The 23,313-nt window shown below is 42.7% G+C and overlaps 1 protein-coding gene across 1 annotated transcript in view; it reads right to left on the bottom strand.

Moving 5' to 3' along the window:
- Nucleotides 1–23,313, bottom strand: part of FOXK1 (forkhead box K1) — a 169,124-nt gene that overhangs the window by 27,153 nt on the left and 118,658 nt on the right. Inside the window, exons 8-9 of the mRNA XM_073633057.1 lie at nucleotides 14,199–14,417; nucleotides 8,005–8,210 (exon numbers count right to left, since the gene is read on the bottom strand). Of these exons, the coding sequence (XP_073489158.1) occupies nucleotides 8,020–8,210; nucleotides 14,199–14,417 (410 nt within the window). The 3' untranslated portion in view covers nucleotides 8,005–8,019. The remainder of the gene's footprint in view (nucleotides 1–8,004; nucleotides 8,211–14,198; nucleotides 14,418–23,313) is intronic.

The following is a 23,313-nucleotide window of genomic DNA, read 5'->3' on the forward strand; positions in this document are numbered from 1 at the left end:
TTGTACCTGAAAGAGTGCAGCCCCTAAGCCTTGAATACTGGTGTCAGTTCTTAGCCAGAATAGAAAGGAGAAGTCAGCAAAGTCCAGCACAAAACGAACATTAGATGCTGCTTTAAAGCGGAACTTTACCTATAAAAACTTAATAAAAATAATGGAACAAACATTCCACAGCAATATTTATGCTACTAAAATTAGTGTGCGCTGCAAACTGCCTCAAGCATTGCTACTGTTTCTTCTTGCTGGAGGCTGTCATTTTGCTGAAGCTCAAAATCCCAGCAGTAAATCACAAAGCGGAACTAAACCTATTGCTTTATCGGTTTCAAAGAACAGTTGGCAATCCCGGCATTCCAGGAATCTAACGGTCACATTTGTTTGTGTCAACCGTGTGGGAAATTTTGAATCGGAACAGAGTGTAATGCTTGATAAGTTGCTGATGAAACGCCAACATCAGAAAAGTTCTGACTTTAAGAATGGTCATTGGGTGCCCCTTTGCTGTACAGTCTTCACTTTCTCAGGATTGAGACAAGTACAGCTTGTCTGGATATGTGGCCAGGGATCTCGCACTCAAAGTATAACTAAAAGGCAAAACAAAAAATATTTTGTTTTGGATAGAGCCCAGAGGAATTAGAATGCTTGTCAGTTTTTATTAGTGTCTGTGCCCCCATTAAGGAGACTTACCCTCTCTATTTGTCCCGTTTACCATTATCATTGAAAGTAAAAGAAAATCCCACATTTTGGAATGACCCCAGAAAAGTAATAGAGGGGAAATCTTATAATAGGAACACTAGTTCTGATGAACTGGGGGTCCCCAAAGAATTTCCTTAGTTTGCAGGGATTTCCTCTCACTTCTTGGTTGGCTATGGGGCAGGAAGTGAAGAGAAATCGCCTCAATGGGACAGATGGCAAAAAAATGTAAAAAAATGTAAAAAAATGTAAATGTAAAAAAAATCTGTTATAAGCCTCCACGGCTCTATCCAAAATGGGAAAATAAAAAAAATAAAGTTTTGCCTATAGTTCTACTTTAAATAGTCAGTCACTTATTGGGTTGAAGCTTCAGCTCATAGTGGTGCACCCAGGCCAACACAGCATTAAAATGTGCAAGATGGTCCTTGAATGTGGCAATAAAAAAAAAACAAAAACAAAAAAAAACACCACAACATCGTCTGGGGTAGACCAGGATACTATCCAGCTTAATCGCTTCCGGACCAGCCGCCACAGTTATACTGTGGCAGGTTGGCTCCCCTGCGCGAAACCACGTAGCTGTACGCTGGCTCGAGGGGTCCGGATAGTAGGCGCGCGCCCGCTGCACAGCGAGGGTGCCGATGCTCAGGGCCGATGACCACAGGGATCGTGACCAGAAGAGACAGAACAGGGACGAGTGTGTTTAAACACACTTCCCTGTTCTGTTAGGAGTGACAGATCGTGTGTTCCTATTAGCTAGGAACCACGACCCATCACTTCCTCTAGTTAGTCCCCTCCCCCTTCAGTTAGAATCACCTCCCAGGGAACATAGTTAAGCCCTTCACTGCCAGTGACATTTTTTACAGTAATCAATGCATTTTTAATCGTACTGATCGCTGTATTAATGCCAATGGTCCCAAAAATGTGTCAAATTGTCCGATGTGTCCGCCATAATGTCACAGGCATGATAAAAATCGCAGATCACCGCCATTACTAGTAGAAAAAAAATAATAATAATAAAAATGCTATAAATATATCCCCTATTTTGTAGACACTATAACTTCTGCGCAAACCAATCAATATACGCTTATTGCGTTTTTTTTTTTTTTTTTTTTTACCAAAAATATGTATATGTATCGGCCTAAACTGAGAAAAAATTAGCTTTTCTTTTAAAAAAATGGGGATATTATAGCAAAAAGTACAAAATATTGTGTTTTTTTCTAAATTGTCACATAGTTACATAGTGGGTGAGGTTGAAAAAAGACACCAATGTCCAACCAAAATCCAACCTATGTGTGTGATATGTCAGTATTACATTGTATATCCCTGTATGTTGCGGTCATTCAGGTGCTTATCTAATAGTTTCTTGAAACTATCTATGCCCCCCCCCACTAAGACCACCGCCTGTGGAAGGGAATTCCACATCCTTGCCGCTCTTGCAGTAAAGAACCCTCTACGTAGTTTAAGGTTAAACCTCTTTTCTTCCAATTTTAATGAGTGGCCACAAGTTTTATTAAACTCTCTTCTGCGAAAAAGTTTTATTCCTATTGTGGGGTCACCAGTACAGTATTTGTATATTGAAAACATATCCCCTTCTCAAGCGTCTCTTCTCCAGAGAGAATAAGTTCAGTGCTCATAATGAATATATCCTCCAGACCCTTTATTAGCTTTGTTGCCCTTCTTTGTACTCGCTCCATTTCCAGTACATCCTTCCTGAGGACTGGTGGCCAGAACTGGACAGCACACTCTAGGTGCGGTCGCACCAGAGTCTTAATAGGAAGGAGATGTGTGGGTTTGAACTTTTTAGGCACAATAACTGAAATTTATTGAAAATAGAAAACATTTAAAAGAGAAAAAAAGACAGATCCAAAAATCTGTACAACATCAGTCCATGAAAAAAGGTTACAGCAATACAGACCATACATAGCTCAATAAAATAACATAGGCACTTCAAGGATAAGATAACCAACATTCCATCATAGGGGTATTAGATTCAAAGAAGAGCTATGTCGTTGGTAGATGTTACAATTTACAGCTCAACATGTTACGCGCCTAGCGCTTCTTCAGGAGCATGGAACTGAAATATAAGACATTGAATAAATATAACATATATAACAGTGCATCAGTGTAAAACATACACTGAAAATATTCATAAAAAATTATGATAATCAATGAACATTGCGAACTAGACAGGCAAAGATGGAAACCCATACAGGCCAGTCCTGGTCAAAAAGAGACCCAGGAAATATTTGTCCACTATGGGGACGTATGTAACATAATAACAAAGGTATATTTTATAAATACTGGTAATATAATTGGCATACTCGATATGTACAGGTAGTCACAGATCGAGTGATTCCTGGAATAGCAATATGTCAGCTGGCAACAAGAGAAATGGGGGGGGGGGGGGGGGGACGAGAATGGGAAGGGAAGGGGGAGAGAAAGAGGGGGATAAGGAAAGAAAAAGGGGGGGAGGGGGGAATAAAGAAGGCAAAGATAGGGTGGGGAGGGAGAAAAAGAGGGAAAGAGGAGAAAGAGGAAAAGAGAAGAAAGGGGGGGGGGGGGGAGATAAGAAGGGAGGGAAGCGAGGGGTGGGGAAAATTGAGAAGGAAGGAAAAACAAAACGGGGGAAGGAGGAAAAATGGAGGGGGGAGGGGGAGAGAAAAGAAGTGCTGACTGAAAAAACATAATCTAGTATGAAAACAGTGGATATTGGTATTAAAGGTAGGTACCAGATATTGAGTTTAATAGCTGGTAAGTACTAGTGAGCTCTGGTAGCAGGAACCTCAGAAATATAGTAATTTAACAGTACCAGAAACTCCAGGTACTTACCATAATAGTGGTAATATAATCCTGGTTACAGTCACTTGTTACCTAAGCGGCTGTTTCTTTGCAGACTCAAGCCTATTCGATGTTAGCAGCAGGTATGTTCCTGGAGCTTAGACTATGCTACTGGCCCATCTTTCCCTGTATTCCTCTCCTCCCTCTATATCTGCCTTCTCTTTACCAGCCCCCCCTATTATACATTTTAACTAATCTTATTACACTTACTAGTATACCATCCTTAATTAACTCTGTCTTTTTATCTGTTTGCATCCTATTAGGTTACATACTACCATTGTATATTTGGGAGGTCCAATCACCTCCTGCGACTATCTATAAATATCTGACTGCTGTGTGTTTTTTTTACACATCTAAGTAATCCTATACTGTTACCCATATGACTGGTCTGTGGCTACTGTGGATTACTAGTTGTTTCTAGCACTATATACCACAGTGCAAGCGCATATCTCTGGCGGCCATTTTCCACATTTTTCTTCCCCACCTCCTCCTTTTTCACCATTATATTACCACTATTATGGTAAGTAAGTGGAGGAAAAAGTCCGGACAGCCGCACACCAGGAAAATATAATCCAACGAAATTTCTTTATTGTAAAATCAGGATCAAATCATGAGTAAGCTATGAGTAAGCGCTCCGCAAGAGCGTGAAATGCGTCAGCTGATTATCTGTACATTTTATCCATGGTGTCTTGCACATGATTTGATCCTGATTTTACAATAAAGAAATTTCGTTGGATTATACTTTCCTGGTGTGGGGCTGTCCGGACTTTTTCCTCCACTCACAGCATGGATTAGCATTAGCCAGCACCTGGGGCTCTTTATCTCTGGAGAGTAACATCCATTTCATACCTGGTTTGGATCCAACCTGGTGCGGGGAAAATACTTGTGCTGTATTATGGTAAGTACCTGGAGTTTCTGATACTGTTAAATTACTATATTTCTGAGGTTCCTGCTACTAGAGCCCACTTGTACTTGCCAACTATTAAATATCCGGTACCTACCTTTAATACCAATATCCACTGTTTTCATACTAGACTGTTTTTTCAGTCAGCACTTCTTCCCCCCCCCCTTCCCCCCTCCCTTTTTCCTCCTTCCCCCCTCCCTTTTTCCTCCTTCCCCCCTTGTTTTCCCTTCCTTCTCAATTTTCCCCACCCCTCGCTTCCCTCCCTTCTTATCCCACCCCCTCCCTTTCCTCCCCCCCCCTTCCTTTTTTCCCTCTTTTTCTCCCTCCCCCTCCTATCTTTGCCTTCTTTATCCCCCCCTTTTTCTTTCTCTCCCCCTTCCCTTTCCATTCTCGTCCCCCCCCCCCCAATTTCTCTTGTTGCCAGCTGACATATTGCTATTCCAGGAATCACTCGATCTTTGGCTACCTGTACATATCGAGTATGCCAATTATATTACCAGTATTTATAAAATATACCTTTGTTATTATGTTACATACTTCCCCATAGTGGACGAATATGTCCTGGGTCTCTTTTTGACCAGGTCTGGCCTGTATGGGTTTCCATCTTTGACTGTCTAGTTTGCAATGTTCATTGATTATTATCATAATTTTTTATGAATTTTTTCAGCATATGTTTTACACTGATGCACTGTTATATTTATTCAATGTCTATTTCAATTCCATGCTCCTGAAGAAGCACTAGGCGCGCAACATGTTGAGCTGTAAATTGTAACATCTACCAACGACACAGCTCTTCTTCGAATCTAATACCCCTATGATGGAATGTTGGTTATCTCATCCTTGAAGTGCCTATGTTATTTCATTGAGCTATGTATGGTCTGTATTGCTGTAACCTTTTTTCATGGACTGATGTTGTACAGATTTTTGGATCTGTCTTTTTTCTCTTTTAAATGTTTTCTATTTTCAATAAATTTCAGTTTTTAACTATATAATACCAGTTATTGTGCCTAAAAAGTCCAAGCCTACACATCTCCTTCCTATTGTACTTAACCATAGGACGTGGCACAGAGTACTCCATAAGTATCCGCAGTACCACTCTGCTTTGGTACTAAATTTTTGCGCACCAGAGTCTTGTAGAGCAGGAGAATTATCGTTTTAACTCTGGAGTTGATCCCCTTTTTAATGCATGCCAATATTCTGTTTGCTTTGTTAGGCTCAGCAATGGCATGCAATGCCAAGCTGCTGCCATCATCCCAGGTCCTTTTCCATCCTAGATTCCCCCCGAGGTTCTCCCCCCAGTGTATAGATTGCATTCATATTTTTGCCACCCAAATGCATTATTTTACATTTTTTCATTGAACCTCATTTGCCATGTAGTTGCCCACCCCATTAATTTGTTCAGATCTTTTTGCAAGGTTTCCACATCCTGCGGAGAAGTTAGCTTTTTTTTGTTTATAGCGCAAAAACAAAAAAACGAAGCGATCAAATACCACCAAAAGAAAGCTCTATTTGTGGGACAAAAAGGACGTAAATTTTGTTTGGGTACAACGTCGCACGACAGGGCAATTGTCAGTTAAAGCGACGCAGTGCCGAATCGCAAAAAATGCTCTGGTCAAGAAGGGGGTTAACTCTTCCGGGGCTGAAGTGGTTAATGTCCCCAATGCAGCATTCCACTATCCTTTGAAATAGGGTTGGCACATTGTTTAGCCTGAAGGGCATCCTTTTGAAATGGCACAACCCCATAGGTGTAATTAATATTGGACAGGTCCGCCTTAGTGTTAGGGATCTGCCAATACCTGCTGGTGAAGATGCATGCTAATAGGCTCCAAACTGGTTGCCCACACATTAGTTCTGACAGTGGATGGCCTTTCACCAGGCTGCAGGTCACTTGCCCAGCTACCTATGCTTCTTCGGGTGTGGTCTGCTTAAACCAGACAGACATTCTTCATATCAATATAGCATAGTTTTAGTTAAGTTTGAAAAAAAAAATGAAAATATTTCTAAACCTTTTGGATCCCCTTACCTGAGAAAAAATATTTTATACCACATATGCATTGTATTGTTCATTAAAGCTTACCGACACCTTTCCCGTCTGAAAATTGCCCTGTGGTACTTTTCTATCACATTTTTTTTAATGGTGTTTCCACCTGCTGCCAGGAGAGTGACTGGTTTGTTGACAATAAAATCAAGAAAGTTAAACCTCTGACTTCCTTCATAGTTTACAAGAAACAAATCAGAGCATTCTTAAGTAGGGGAATACTATAAGTTAGAGGTTGTGAGGATGTTACAGGAGGTTCATTCCAAACATCAAACTAATGCTGGTCCACATAGAGACACACTCACACAGGGATTCTTTAATCATTGATAAGACAGCAAGAATTTACACTACCTTAGGCCTCTTTCACACAAGCATAGGTGGTTGGGTTGCATTTTTACTGCTTCCTGATCACCTATGAATGCCACTCAAAATCGTTAAAATAGGGAGGTATTCACACTGCACCATTAGCATTGCCTTGCATTGAGGCAAAATTAACACTGCCTGCAGAGTTCAGCATGCATTGATGCTTCACAACCACCTCCATTCATTTCTATTGAAACGCACCACAAGCACACCATAAATACTGTAAATGCACATATGGCGTTCAAGGTGCAGCTGCAAAGCAGCTAAAAAAATAATCATTTATCATTTTAGACTTGTACAAATAAAAAAAAAAAACACAACTCACATGGCATTTGAAGCGTTTTGCCTGATGCAACATTAATGCCTGTGCAACACAACCAAAACGCTCATTAAGTCTGCTGACGAATTCAATGCCTGTGTGAAAGAGCTCTTATAGTTCTTACAATTATATTGATGGGCATATAGTTGATTTTTAGTTTCCTGAACAGTAAAAAATAATTTGTGGTATAACACAGTGGCTTAGTTGTTGTTAGGACGTGTATGTTCTTGTATCGCTTTCCTCCAAGCACGGTTTTCCTCTCACACTCTAAAGACATGCTGGTAGGTTAAATGGCTCTTGTCTAAAATTGGTCTCAGCATGTTAACGCATTATAGAAATATGAAATAAGTAGAAACTAGAAGTGTTGGATAAGCAGCAGCTTTGTCATAAGACATCTGTGTAACATCACTTGTTACACTGAAGCAAGGCACCTAAAGACCAAGAAAAATATACAGCTATGAAGAAGCAGATCTGTCTATTGGGTCCATTGGACTCATGAATCAATAAATAATAACCTAACTAGAAGAAAGTAAGTTTATATTGGTCATTGGCCATGCTCCGTCAGGTGGATGCAAAGCAATAAAGAATACCAAACTGACAGGCTGATTAATAGCTTTGCATCTATTTAAAAATTCTCAGGAAGCTGAAGGCTGCAAAGCAGCAAGGAAATGTACAGTACATTATCGGTCACTCACTGCCTTATCAGTCAGTGAATGTGATGTACAGCTGTCAACTGTGTAATATTTAGTACAGAAATTGTACTTTGTCTATGATACTGATAGGAATAAACCTAGTTTACAAATTACTAGCATTTGGGTTTGCCCCCCCCCCCCCAAAAAAAAAATCACCCCTACTAACACATTTCATCTCTTCTCATTCTCCAGTCCCATCAGCTTGTGTGGATGTAGATGTGATTACTTCAGCTTGCACTGCACAACTCTCTTCTAGGCGAGCTTTTTTTTGGCAGGGCTCATTTTGCTTATCTTGATTAAGAACACTGGACACAGCAACAGGAAGTGAAGTGCTTGCTTGAGTTGCAAGAAGCTGCAGTGGGTTCGAAATAGCTGAAATAAAGTAGCATTAAAAGACAAATTACACAAACAGTAAACCGATACATCACACACTTATCAATACTTGCATAAAGAGGACCTAAACTGTGGAAGCTATGCACAAAAAGTACAAGCAGAAGGCAATGTTTACCAATGATCTTTTCCCAATCTATTAACCTACCCTACGTTGTTCTGTATGTTTGTGTGGAGATGATCAACCTAGTAAAAGAGCAAGGCTTGTAAAAGCTGCACCTAATTAATTGTGATCTATTGACCTGTCAGGGTAATGTTCTAGAAGTAGCAGAAGAGATGTAGAAATCACAGAGACACAAAATGAGTGGAGAAGAAGCAGGGAGATGCTGATATTGCAGCTTTATCTTCAGCAAGGAGAATAGTTAACAGCACAGTAGTGACATTGCTGAATCTTACACTAAGACTCCTTTCACACGATCGGACCGTTCAGGTCCGCCTGTCAGTTTTGACGGCGGACCTGAACAGGCGCTCCATGTTAGCCTATGGAGCAACGGATGTCAGCGGAGAAATGTCCGCTGACATCCGACCCGGTCCGATCCGCAAAAAGCAGACGGATGGCCCTACGTCCAGATCCGTCGCTGGCGGATCGGATGAGATCTGATGAAAACAGACAAACAGTTTTCATCCGATCCCTCCATAGGCAGCAGCGGCGCCCGACAAGCCCCTCCCCGCTCAGTGAGCAGAGGGACCTGTCATCCGCTGGATCAGCGGAGATCAACGGAGAGATCTCCCACGCCTCATGTGAAAGGGGCCTAAATCTCCGTAGTCCGGAGAAGTCAGGAACCCTGTTCCTTAGATCTCACACTACAGATATACAGCTATGAGGTGTAGGAACAGGAGTGCATTGGCACAGTAAACATGCCACAAAATACCTGAGGAATTCATAGCAAATGGTAAAAGTTTGAAGGTACTACTTCAAATGACATTTCCAGATGCTCCTCATGAGATAGAAAATCTTTCTATTTTGAGTTTAGGTCCGCTTTAAAGGCAATTTAATGAAACATATATGTATAGCCAAAACTTTTTTTTTTATTTTGAACTACCATACAGTTATCAACTGCTAACGGAAAGCTCACAATCGCCACTTATGACCAGGAGCTTTCCGATCATGTGACAGCCAATCACGACGGTCACATGACCATAAGCCCCCCTGGCATTATAAGCCCCTTAAAGGGCCAGCTCCAAGGGGTTAAGTGGGCTGGCCTTCAGTTTGCCCTGTGCCGCATGTTAATTTCTACTGTAAGTGGCAGTATGACCCTAGATTGCTCATCATCAAAGCTGTGTTTTTCAATGAACGATAATAGAAATAAAATGTTTTGACTTTTTAGAGATTCGGAACATATGCTGTTGCAGGAGGATGGAAGGGAAGAACAGTTCAGTAAAACCTGGACCTCCTGGTCTATGTTCCGCTATTTGTCTGAATTTCAAGATTGGATTAACCGCTTGCGGACCAGCCGCCGCAGTTCTACTGCGGCAGAATGGCATGGGCAGGCGAATCGCCGTTATGTTACATCGCTCCCTTTGGTGGCCACTAGGGGCAGGAATGCAGCTCGCCCCCAGAGCCAATGTGAATGCCCAGCAGTCTCAATGACCGCCGGGCTCCCGTGATCGCTCGTAACACAGCGAGAACCGGGATCTGTGTGTAAACACACAGATCCCGGTTCCCTGAGGGGAGAAGTGACAGATCGTCTGTTAATACAAAGTATAAACAGCGATCTGTCATCTCCCCTAGTCAGTCCCCTCCCCCCTTCAGTTAGATCACACACTAGGGAACCTCCCCCCTTCAGTTAGAAAACACACTAGGGAACACAGTTAACCCCTTGATCACCCCTTAGTGTTAACCCCTTCACTGCCAGTGACATTTTTACAGTAATTAATGCATTTTTATAGCACTGATCACTGTATTAATGCCAATGGTTCCAAAAATGTGTCAAAATTGTCCGATGTGTCCGCCATAATGTCGCAGTCATGATAAAAATCACAGCTCGCCACCATTACTAGTAAAAAATAAATAAATAAATAATAATAAAAGTGCTATAAATCTATCCCCTATTTTGTAGACGCTATAACTTTTGTGCAAACCAATCAATATACGCTTATTGCGATTTTTTTTTATACCAAAAATATGTAGAAGAATACATATTGGCCTAAACTGAGAAAAAATTTGCTTTTTTTTTTAAAAAAAAAATGGGGATATTTATAATAGCAAAAGGTACAAAATATTGTTTTTTTTTTTTTTTCAAAATTTTCTCTCTTTTTTTGTTTACAGCGCAAAAAATAAAAAACGCAGAGATGATCAAATACCACCAAAAGAAAGCTCTATTTGTGGGGAAAAAAATTACCTCAATTTTGTTTGGGTACAACGTTGCACGATTGTGCAATTGTCAGTTAAAGCGACACAGTGCCGAAACGCAAAAAGGGCTCTGGTCAGGAAGGGGGTAAAATCTTCCGGGCTGAAGCGGTTAGGGAGGATATTCTTCCGCCCTCCGAAAAGCCACGATGGAGTGCCCTACCCTGCTCTCTTCTTTCTACACCCTTCCTTTTCTCACGTGCACTTTCCTCCCTTTCCTTCCCTTAAGCGATTTCTACTTAGTACCCACATTTTGGTTATTAGCTATATGGCATACAGATTCTATTTCGTCCATCTTTAAACACAGAAAATTCTCCCAAGGGCATTTGTTACCCTTTAATATTTTACCTGACAGAGGCACAGCCTGGCTCATTCAGTTGGGCTATAAGCTCCCTTCTAGATGCTTTGATAAAGTAATGCCTATTATATTATACCTCTCAAATGTGAATACCTGATTCTAAACTCGCTTATCAATGTCCAATTCTGTAGGAGTCCTTATTTTGTACGCTGAATAATCTACTTTGTACTTCTTATATTCCTGGTATCTATATTCACTTTTTGAAGCAACTTTAACCACTTCCCATCCTGCCCATAGTCAAATGACGTCCGCAAGGTGGCTCTCCTATCCCGGGCGGGCGTCATATGACGTCCTTGACTTCCCGCCTGCTAAGGGGGCACAAGCTTGCCACCCCGTCACCAAAGAGCCAATGCTCGTGTCCGGCGGCCGCGATGTCTGCCTGGCACACGCGATTGTTCGTGACAGAGCAGGAACGTGGATCTGCGTGTGTTGACACACAGATCCAGGTCCAGTCAAGGGAGAGAAGACAGATCGTGTGTTCCTAGTATATAGGAACACCGATCGGTCTCCTCCCCTAGTCAGTCCCATCCCCCTCAGTTAGAACACACCTAGGGAACACAGTTAACCTCTTGATCGTCCCCAAGTGTTAAACCCCTTCCTGCCAGTGACATTTATACAGTAATCAGTGCGCATTTATAGCACCGATCGCTATATAAACGTCAATGGTTTCAAAAGTCTCCGATCTGTCCGCCATGCCATAAAATCAATAAACTTATTTTGTAGGCGCTCTAACTTTTGCGCAAACCAATCAATATATGCTTATTGCGATTTATTTTTTTTTTTTTACCAAAAATATGTAGAAGTATACAGATCGGCCTAAACTGAGGAAAAAATTTGTTTTTTTTTTAAATAAATTTGGGATAGTTATTAAAGCAAAAAGTAAAAAATAGTGTTTTTTTCAAAATCAACGCTCTTTTTTGTTTATAGCACAAAAAATAAAAACCACAGAGGTGATCAAATACCACCAAAAGAAAGCTCTATTTGTGTGGAAAAAAATTATCAAAATTTAATTTGGGTACAGTGTTGCATGACCGCGCAATTGTCATTCAAAGTGCGACAGCGCTGAAAGCTGAAAATTGGCCTGGGCAGGAAGGAGGTGAAATTGCCGTGTATTGAAGTGGTTAATCAAATAAGATTAAACTAAAGTTTTGGCTTTACATTCATTTTAACATCTGCTTATTAAAAATATTTTTCTAATTACAAAAGAATATCAACTAAATAAAACACAGAACAATTGCTTGAAATAAAAGATCTAAAATTTGGCCAGGAAGTATTTGGTTCATTGTCTTTTGCACCTGAAATAAACCATCCCTAGCCATCTATTATTTTTCAAGCCCACCAGGTGTTGCAACATATAAAATATGCTTAGGCAGACACTGAAAAAAAAACCTTCAATGAAAACCAGCAAACTTTACATACAGTGCCTTGCAAAAGTATTTACCCCTCTTGGCTTTTTACCTATTTTGTTACATTACAGCCTTTAGAGTTCAATTTTTTTTAAATCTGAATTATATGTGATGGATAAGAACACAATAGTCTAAGTTGGTGAAGTAAAATTAGAAAAACATATACATAAAACAATTTTTTAGAAATAAAAAACTGATAATTGGCATGTGCGTATGTATTCAACCCCTTTGTTATGAAGCCCATAAAAAGCTCTGGTGCAACCATTTACCTTCAGAAGTCACATAATTAGTGAAATGATGTCCACCTGTGTGCAATCTAAGTGTCACATGAGCTGTCATTACATATACACACCTTTTTGAAAGGCCCCAGAGGCTGAAACACCTAAGCAAGAGGCACCACTAACCAAACACTGTCATGAAGACCAAGGAACTCTCCAAACAAGTAAGGGACAATGTTGTTGAGAAGTACACGTCAGGGTTAGGTTATAAAAAAATATCCAAATCTTTGATGATCCCTAGGAGCACCATCAAATCTTTCATAATCAAATGGAAAGAACATGGCACAACAGCAAAGCTGCTAAGAGACGGCCGCACAACAAAACTCACGGACCGGGCAAGGAGGGCATTAATCAGAGAGGCAGCACAGAGCTAAGAGAGGAGCTGCAGAGTTTCACAGTAGAGACTGGAGTATCTGTACATAGGACGACAATAAGTGGTACGCTCCAGAGTTGGGCTTTATGGCAGAGGGGCCAGAAGAAAGCCATTATTTTCAGCAAAAAACAAAATGGCACGTTCTGAGTTTGGGAAAAGGCATGTGGGAGACTCCCAAAATGTATGGAGGAAGGTGCTCTGGTCTGATAAGACTAAAATTGAACTTTTTGGCCATCAAGAAAATTGCTATGTCTGGCGCAAACCCAACACATCACATCACCCAAAGAACACCGTCCCCACAGTGAAAAATGGTGGTGGCAGAATCATGCTGTGGGGATGTTTTTCAGCAGTCGGGACTGGGAAACTGGTCAGATTTGAGGGAAAGATGGATGGTGCTAAATACAGGGATATGTTTGAGCAAAACCTGTACCACTCTGTGTGTGATCTGAGGCTAGGACGGAGGTTCACCTTCCAGCAGGACAATGACCCCAAACACACTGCTAAAGCAACACTTGAGTGTTTTAAGGGGAAACATGTAAAATGTGTTGGAATGGCCTAGTCAAAGCCCAGACCTCAATCCAATAGAAAATCTGTGGTCAGACTTAAAGATTGCTGTTCACAAGCGCAAACCATCCAACTTGAAGGAGCTGGAGCAGGTTTGCACGGAGGAATGGGCAAAAATCCCAGTGGTAAGATGTGGCAAGCTCATAGAGACTTATCCAAAGCGACTTGGAGCTGTGATAGCCGCAAAAGGAAGCTCTACAAAGTATTGGACTTTAGGAGAGTGAATAGTTATGCACATTGACTTTTTCTGTTACTTTGTCCAATTTGTTGTTTGCTTCACAATAAAAAAGAAAAACAAACATCTTCAAAGTTGTGGCCATGTTCTGTAAACTAAATGATGCAAATCCTCAAACAATCCATGTTAATTCCAGGTTGTGAGGTAACAAAACACGAAAAATGCCAAGGGGGGTGAATAATTTTGCAAGGCACTGTAGAATGAAGGTGAACCAAAGAGCAGTCTACAAGGCTTTGCATGGCTTTCAGATACATATATTTCAGCTACCAGGTTGAAGTTTGAGGAGGGGGGAACACAATCCATATGTAAACAGCTGTCATGCCGTAGTAACATATTTCACTGTATATAGCCTGTGTGTGATTCTTCATTTCCTTCTCAGCAGAACTGAATATTTTCAGATTCATACCATAAACACTTCCGGCTAGACTGGCAGTAGTCATTTCTCTTCCACTTGTGTTCAATGATGCCGGATTCTGCATTAAACTGAGAGGGGTAGCAGGTTGTAAGAGTGTAAGTTTTTGCCCAGGAATGCCTTGAGACAGCTGACTTGCCATTGTCTGAATAACTCTGCTGGGAAGAATAGGAACTGTAGGAAAGGTTATAGTGTTTACATCTTCTTTTGCACCTGCAAAATGATAGAAAAGAGTGTCAGGATGTCTATGGTTACAGCACACACTTTCATTTTTTTAACATCAGTTTTGTAATAGCAATACAAACAATAGTTATTTTTGGCAATCCAATAAAAGCTTTCATGTTGTGAGTTTTGCCAGTCTGTTGGCAATCTCTTTCTACAACTTCCTGGATTCTCTGCATACTTTGCAGCTTTTCCTCTGCTGATTACTTTCAGTTTCATGAGACTACATATCCCATGGTACCTTGCTGCCTGCAAACATTGATTCTTGTACAGACTCCACTTCCTGAAACTCCTCCTCTCAGCACCTCTGTAGTTCAGAAGGCAAGCTCTGAATTCTGTGACACATCAGTGCTTACTCCTAGTGCAACGCGAATAAGGGTCACAGAATTTAAGAAAGTAAATGTGTGGGGATATTCACAAAGTTTACAAACTGCAACATCATTCAGATTAATAGAAGTAGGCTAGAAATGATTCAAATTCAATGTGGAAATGAATAAATGATTTTATTTTTTATTTTGACCATAAGTAGTGCAAGGCCAACCATTAATGTGCACACTGCAGTAATGGAAGCCATTCAGATTTTAGGCTACGTTGATGAGCCATTTCTGAACAAACCCTTATTCATGTAAAGCGCATCTAAACCCAAAATTTAAAAAATGTAATATAAGACAGATAACCAGTCCTTAGATGTGGTTCTTGCTTTGTTTTTTTTCCCTATTGTCATCTTATGATTCTGCCAAAAACACATTTCATCTCTCATGCTGCGTATACACGATTGGAAATTCCACCAGCAAAACTTCAATGAGAGCTTTTTGTCGGAAAATGTGACCATGTGTATGCTCCATCGGTCTTTTGCTGGCGGAATTCCAGCCAGCAAAAGGCTAGGAGCATGTTCTCTATTTTTCGGTTGGGAAAAGCTCCTATCCGAAAATGCGATAGTCTGTACAAATTCTGACGCGCAAAATTCTTACGCATGCTCGGAAACAATTCGACACATGCTCAGAGGCATTGAACTTCATTTTCTCGGCTTGTCATAGTGTTGTACGTCACCGCGTTCTTGACGGTCGAAAGTTCAGAGAACTTTTGTATGACCGTGTGTATGCAAGGCAAGCTTGAGCGGAATTCCATCAGAAAAACCATCCAAGTTTTTTCCGACGGAAAATCCGCTCATGTGTACGGGGCATTTGGGGGGGCCAATGCCTACTATACAGTATGGAATAGCAGTAATGTGTATAGAATGGTGTGCTTTCGCAATTAACTATATATACATAAACAAAGATTAAAACACATAGTGAATCCACATTAAAGGGGTTGTAAAGGTAAATTTTTTTTTTTTTTTTAAATAACAAACATGTTATACTTACCTTCACTGTGCAGCTCGTTCTGCACAGAGTGGCCCGAACCTGGTCTTATGGGGTCCCTCGGCGGCTGTTTCAGCTCCTCCCCGCAAGAACTAACCACCTTAATGCGAGCTCCCTCGCATGGTGGTTAGTTATTGTGGGCGCGCTCCCGTGATACAGCCGGCGGCTATAGCCGCTCACTGTATCACTCTGCCCCGCCGCCCAGCACGCCGCGTCATTGGATGTGATTGACAGCAGCGAGAGCCAATGTCTGCGCTGCTTCCAATCCATCCACTGTAGCCAATCAGCGGCCAGCCTGAGCGGAGGAATAGATGTCGGGAGCGAGCAGCTGTTTTTCGAGGGGTCAGGTAAGTAAAACGGGGAGGCTGGGGGCGGCGGTATTGTCAGAAGTTTTTTCACCTTAATGCATAGAATGCATTAAGGTGAAAAAATGTTTACCTTTACTACCCCTTTAATAACAAAAAAAGTCCAAGTGAAAAGAATTGTGAATAAATCTAAAAATATAAAGTCCAAGTGCAAAGAATATAAAGATGACTGCTCAGTCCATATCATATTTGAAGAGAGAAATATATCCAATGAAGCAAAGAAACAACCAACAACCACCACCACCAGTGAATAGATTGGCCGCTCACCTCAGGGAATGACCAAAAAAGCTTTAGATCTCAATGGATAGCTGCTAGGGTCCCGCTGCAAAAGCTCCAACATGCCTGCATGAACACTTCAATATCGTGCCTCTTGATCGATAATCACTCAAAAGAGAGCAACATCCTTTTCCAGGAGTCTTTCAGGACAGCCACCATAGAGACACACTGGCATCTCCCCTCAGGAAACACCGCCTTCCAATCCAAGATTTAAACCTCACCACCCCGCCGGCCCCTCAGTTCTTCAAGGGTACCTCCGGCCAGCTGGGGAGACAAGAATACGTCATACTAATCTTCATCTTACCTGACAGTCTCATGTGATGAGTTCTCAGAGATAGCCATTTATTTGGGTGGGTACCGGTGCTGTCCTGAAAGACTCCTGGAAAAGGATGTTATCAGTAAGTAACTCAGTTTTTCCCCAGTTCGTCTTTCAGGACAGCCACCATAGAGAGGATAAGCGAGCACCTTACCTTAGGGTGGGACCTACTGCCTGCAGCACTTTACGCTCAAAGGCCAGGTCTTTGGCTGACAGCAGGTCCAACCTGTAGTGCTTCACAAACGTGGCAAAACTGGACCACGTTGCAGCCCTACAGATCTGCTCTGGAGAAGCACCAGCCCCCTCTACCTGAGAAGTCGCCATTGCCCTGGTGGAATGTGCCTTAATACCCTTCGCAGGCTCCAACCCCCCGACCACATAAGCCTGAATAATGGCCAACCTCAACCATCTGGCTATTGTAAGTCTAGAGGCTCTGGACCCTTTCCTAGTCCCTGAAAAGAACACAAAAAAGAAATCAGATTTCCTAAACTGTTGTACTAAGTACTGAAGGACGCACCTTCCAATGTCCAATTTATGAAAAATATGTTCCTGTTCCCTCACAGGACTTGAGCAGAAGGTAGGCAAAATAATTTCTTGGCCTCTATGAAAATTAGAGGCCACATTTGGCAAAAAGGCCGGATCCGTTTTAAAAATCACATGATCTGGGAAGACCCGAAAAAAGGGTGTCCTAATAGAGAGGGCTTCGAGTTCACTCACTCTTCTTGCTGTGGGGATCGCCACCAAATATACAGTTTTGAGGGTGACCAACTTTAACATACAGGACTCTAATGGCTCAAAAGGTTCCCCTGTGAGGGCTTATAAAACTAAGGAAAGATCCCACACGGAGAAGAGGAGAATTCTGACTGGTCTTTGCCTGCCTAAGGCTTTGAAATACCTAGCTATCCAAGGATCTATTGCTAGTGGCTTTTCCAGGAAAACGCTCAGGGCAAATACCTGTCCTTTCAAGGTGCTAAGGGCTAATCCTTTGTTCGCTCCTGACTGCAGAAATTCCAATACTGCTACAGAACTGTGTACATCAAAAGAGCTTTCTGTGCACCAGCTATTGAAGCGTTTCCACAACCTCAGGTAGATAGCTTGAGTCTCCCTTTTTCTGCAACTTAGGAGAGTTGCCACTAAACGATCCAAGAAGCCCTTGCCCTTCAGCAATTCCTCCTCAGAAGCCACGCTGCAAGATTCCACCGCTCCACCTGGGGACAACAGATCGGCCCCTGAGAAAGAAGGTCCTCCTGGATAAGCAGAATCCAGGGAGGTTCCACAGCCAGACCCCTCAAGATGGGGAACCAAGGCCTCCTTGGCCAGTGTGGCACGACCAGAATGAGAGTTGTGTCTTCTGACAAACTTTCTCAGAACTACTGGAATCAATACAGGAGGCGGTGAAGGCATAACATCTGGAGAAACGCCAGCTCTGAGCTAGTGCATCTACCATGACCGCCCCGTCCCATCTGTTCAGGGAAAAGAACAGGCGCACTTTTGTGTTCTTCCTCGAAGTGAAGAGGTCCACACAAGGCACCCCCCACTTTCGAGTGACCATCTCGAAGATGTCCTGTTTCAAAACCCATCCACCCTCCCTCAGCATCTTCCTGCTGAGAAAGTTCGCTACCTGGTTTTGTCCCCCCTTCAAATGTACCGCCAAGAGGGATAGAACGTTTGTTTCAGCCCACCTGAGGATGGATTCCGCCAGGACCCAAAAGGTTCTGCTCCTGGTACCCCCTTGACTGTTGATATAGGCCACTGCCGAGGAGTAGTCCGAATGGACCCGTATGTGATGTCCCTGGAGTTCTCTCAGAAAGGCTGAGTGCCAAGGCTATTGCCCTCAGTTCCCTCCAGTTCGAGGACTTCTTTGCATTCTCTCTCCCCAAAGTACCTTGTACCATCCCGGAATCTAGGTGAGCCCCCCAACCTGTGCCGCTCGCATCGGTCGTGACCGTCCTGGAGACTGGTAGGACCCACTCCAGGCCCTGTGAAAGACTGAACACCTTCCTCCACCACCAAAAGGGACCTTGTGACCGGACTCAGTACAGATATCAGAGAGTCCAGGGACCCTTGACTGTGGTCCCAAACCCTCAACATAATAAGTTGTAGACGACAAAAATGCAGCCCTGCCCACTGTACTGCCGGGAGCGTGGATGTCAGTAAGCCAAAAGCTGACATAGCTTTTCTTACTGAGACCTAACAACTGCCCTGAAGCAACAACATTGTTTTGTCCACATTCTGGATCTTCTCTAAGGGAAAGAAAACCTTTTGTTTTGTTGAATCTAACACGTAGCCAAGGAAGGTGACCTTTTGGGACGGAACCAAACTGGATTTTACCAGGTTCAAGAGCCACCCCAAGTTTTCTAGGATGTCTCTTGCTACCTGTAGATCCTGGGACGACTGCCCTGGGGAAGAGGCAAACAGGAGTAGACCGTCCGTCCAAGTATGCGACTACAGAGATGTCTCTGAGCCGCAGGAGGGCCAGGACCTCCACCATGACTTTGGTTAAGATGCGGGGGGAAGAGCATAGCCCAAAGGGGAGTGCCCTGAACTGTAAATGAAACGTCTCTTCCCTGGTTTTTACCGCCAGCCTGAGAAACCTCTGGTAGCCCTCTGCGACTTGGATGTGCAGATAGGCATCCTTCAAATCTATCGATGCCATGAATTTCGGGGGAAGAAGCACCTTCACCGAGTAGACAGAGTCCATCCGGAATCTCCTGTATGTAACAGACATTCAGAGGCTTCCGGTTCATGATAAGCCTGAACTTTCCCGAAGGTTTGCGGACCACAAAGATGTCTGCCGGTCTTTTTTGCTGGGACTGGTACCACCACCTCCTGTTCCTCCAACTCCTGTAGGGAGGATAGAAGAGCTGATGATAATACTGTGCATTTTGGCAGCTCGGTTCTCAGAACTCCAGCCGGTATCCTCTTCTTATGATTCCTAACACAAACTGATTGGAGGTGATCATCTCTAACTGTAGGAGGAAAGCCCCCAATCTTCCTCCCACAGTGGTTAACCCGTCATTGGGTCTTCTTGGGCTGTTCAGGAGGGCAAAAAAAAAAAAAAAAAAATCGCCCCTCCACGCTTCTTGCCCTTCTGCCCCCAAACCTTCTTCTGCCGTTCAGTTTTTGGGGCTTCAAACTTTCTCTGAGGGTGAGACTTTAGTCTGCTCACCAAATTTCCTTTTAATGGGAAAGGTTTTTTTTCTCATCGGCCATCCGATCCAAAACGGCCTCCAACCCTGGCCCAAACAAAAGATCCCCTGTGAGTGGAATACCACAGAGTTTAACTTTAGATGCGCTGTCTCCCTGCCACGTCTTAAGCCATAAGGCCATTCGTGCTGAGTTGGTCAGGGCTGAGGACCATGAGGACATGCGCACCGATTTGGCTGAAGCGACTGCAAAATACGCGACCCCCTTAAGTAGCATGGGGAAGGAAGACAATAGATTCTTTTGGCGTCCCTGCTTCAGTGTGCGCCTTAATCTGAGTAAGCCAATATTTCATGTTGCAGGCCACCACTGTGATCGCAATGGCAGGCTTAAGGTTTCCCTGCGACGAGTCCCAGGACTTATTCAAGAGGAAGTCCATCCTTCTGTCCATGGGGTCCGAGAGTGCCCCCATGTCCTCAAAAGGCCAGGTCTCCATATGCCTGGAAACCTGTGAAAAAGCTGCATCTAGCCTAGGAGATTTATTCCAGACTAGAGCCTCCTCTTCCGCTAAGGGAAACCTTTGTTTCAAAGCCCTTGAAAAGAAAGGTTGCCTTTCGGGATCTTGCCATTCCTTCTTGATGGCTTCCAGCTACAATAGCAGAAATTATTTTTTTAGAGTATAATTCTGATAGCACACAAGATCGGTGGGGGGACCTTTTTGGTTAGATCTATAGATTGCCAGCCTATTTCTCTCTAGGCACTTTCATTGAATTTAAGTTCCCTGTTCTTCACGGCTGTAAAATTCCTTCAAGCAGTCCTCAATCTTACACAGGTGTACAGCAAGCAGAGCAGCAGAGATCAATATCGGTATTGAATAAATGTGCAATAATTTCTACTGGCAATATTGCGCGATGGGTATTTTTGCTCTCTGAGTGATTATCGATCAAGAGGCATGATACTGAAGTGTTCATGCAGACGTGTTGGAGCTTTTACAGCAGCTATCCATTGAGATCTAAAGCTTTGTTTGACCATTTGGTCATTCTCTCAGGTGGTTGCTGGTTGTTCCTTTGCTTCACTGGATATATTTCTCTCTTCAAATACGATATGGACTGAACAGTCATCTTTATATTCTTTGCACTTGGACTTTATATTTTTAGATTTATTCACAATTTTTTTCACTTGAACCTTTTTTTTTTTTACTGGGACTTTTTGTTATTAATGTGGATTTACTATGTGTTTTAATCTTTGTTTATGTATATATAGTTAATTGAGCAAGCGCACCATTCTATACACATTACCATATTCACGCTAGTGTTCGAGTGCACTCTAAATGGTTGCAGCTGTTCGGTTAATTTAATACATTATTAGCACCTTTTGAGTTTTTCACCTAGCAGTGCACAAGTCCAATAATATTCTATGGAATAGTAGTGTTGTTGCCCTAGGCTGCTTTCCTGATCTGAACTAAAAAACACTTTTCTTCATTACAGAGAGGTATTGCTTTGCAGTTCACAGATGACAGAAAAAGCTGATAACATTGTTTGAGATTTCAGTTCAGTCCACAGGAAGTTACAAGGGCATAAAATTCCTGATGAAATATGAACTGGTATTTTTCTGTATTTGCAGAAAATGTATTTAACCTTAAAGTATACGCAAACCTTAAAAAAAGTCTCTACAAAACAATTCTCAGATGCATGTTAAGCTGCGAAATGTATGTTTTTCTATACCTTGTGTTGCAATATTACATATAGTATCTCACGAGTACACCCCTCACATTTTTGTAAATATTTATTATATCTTTTCATGTGACAACACTGAAGAAATTACACTTTGCTACAATGTAAAGTAGTGAGCGTACAGCTTGTATAACAGTGTAAATTTAAGTCCTCTCAAAATAACTCAACACACAGCCATTAATGTCTAAACCGCTGGCAACAAAAGTGAGTATACCCCTAAGTGAAAATGTCCAAATTGGGCCCAATTAGCCATTTCCCCCCCCCAGTGTCATGTGACGTGTTAGTGTTACAAGGCCTCGGGTGTGAATGGGGAGCAGGTGTGTTAAGTTTGGTGTCATCGCTCTCACTCTCTCATACTGGTCACTGGAAGTTCAACATGGCACTTCATGACAAAGAACTCTCTGAGGAACTGAAAAAAAGAATTGTTGCTCTACATAAAGATGGCCTAACCCTAGGCTATAAGAAGATTGCCAGGACTGAGCTGCAGCACGGTGGCAAAGACCATACAGTGGTTTAACAGGACAGGTTCCACTCAGAACAGGCCTCGCCATGGTCGACCAAAGAAGTTGAGTGCACGTGCTCAGCGTCATATCCAGAGGCTGCCTTTGGGAAATAGACGTAGGAGTGCCGTCAGCATTTCTGGGGTAGAGGTCATTACTTTACATTGTGGCAAACTGTAATTTCTGCAGTGTTGTCACATGAAAAAATATAATAAAATATTTACAAAAATGTGAGGGGCGTACTCACTTTTATGAGATACTGTTTAAAAACTTTGTGATCCTGGCAGCCTTTGTATTGTGTTCAGACCTGTGGTAGCATTGACAGACATACAAACTGAGCCCTGTAATGGGAACAGCAGCCTGCAGTTGCAAAGTCAGCCTGTGACATCACAGGCTGACAAGCGCCCTGCCCAGCCCTTCTGGAAGCGACAACAGTTCTCGGTAGAAGTGATTGATGGCAGCTCTCAGCACCAATGGTTGATAGGGCTAACATGGCCCCGGCTTGCTGGGAGTGATTGACAGCAGCTTCTGACAGCACGGAATGATAGGACACATACATCACTGCCACTGGCTGGATGCTGTTAACGGGACCACATCTTCTGCCCATCCCTGCATAGGTGCAAGGGGCTGCTGCGATCACATGAACACTCTGAAATGCTTCAATAAAAAAAAAGGTAAATTTGCTACCAGTATGGATTGCAATAGAGATAGCTTGGTGCATTTGAAAGTCTTCAAACTAATGCAGCCACAACATATGAGAACATGTGAGCTGCATAGTAGTAGTTTTGTTCTAGGACTTGGATATATTGTGAGGTACTATCCCAACTCCCAAAAAGTTGAGACTGTAAAATCTGCATAAAAACAAACTGCAATAATTTCTCAGAGACTGCCCAACAGTGGTTGCGGTCAGGGGCGTAACTAGAAATAGCAGGGCCCCATAGCAAAATGGTGTATGGGGCCCCCCTGCAAACACACCCCCCCCCCCCCCCACACCACTGCCCTATTGTCAATGCAGCGTGACCTGGGTCCCATGCAGCGTGACCTGGGCCCCATGAAGCGTTGCCTCTGCCCAATACTGCCTGGCCTGCCTGTGCCCAATACAGCCTCACCTGTGCAGACGAAGAGGCAAGCTGCCTGAATCAGCAGAGAGCGGGATTGCCCGCTGTAATAGCATTCATTTGAATTTCCAGTC

This window comes from Aquarana catesbeiana, linkage group LG06 (genome assembly GCF_042186555.1).
Source record: "Aquarana catesbeiana isolate 2022-GZ linkage group LG06, ASM4218655v1, whole genome shotgun sequence".
NCBI classification, from domain to species: domain Eukaryota; kingdom Metazoa; phylum Chordata; class Amphibia; order Anura; family Ranidae; genus Aquarana; species Aquarana catesbeiana.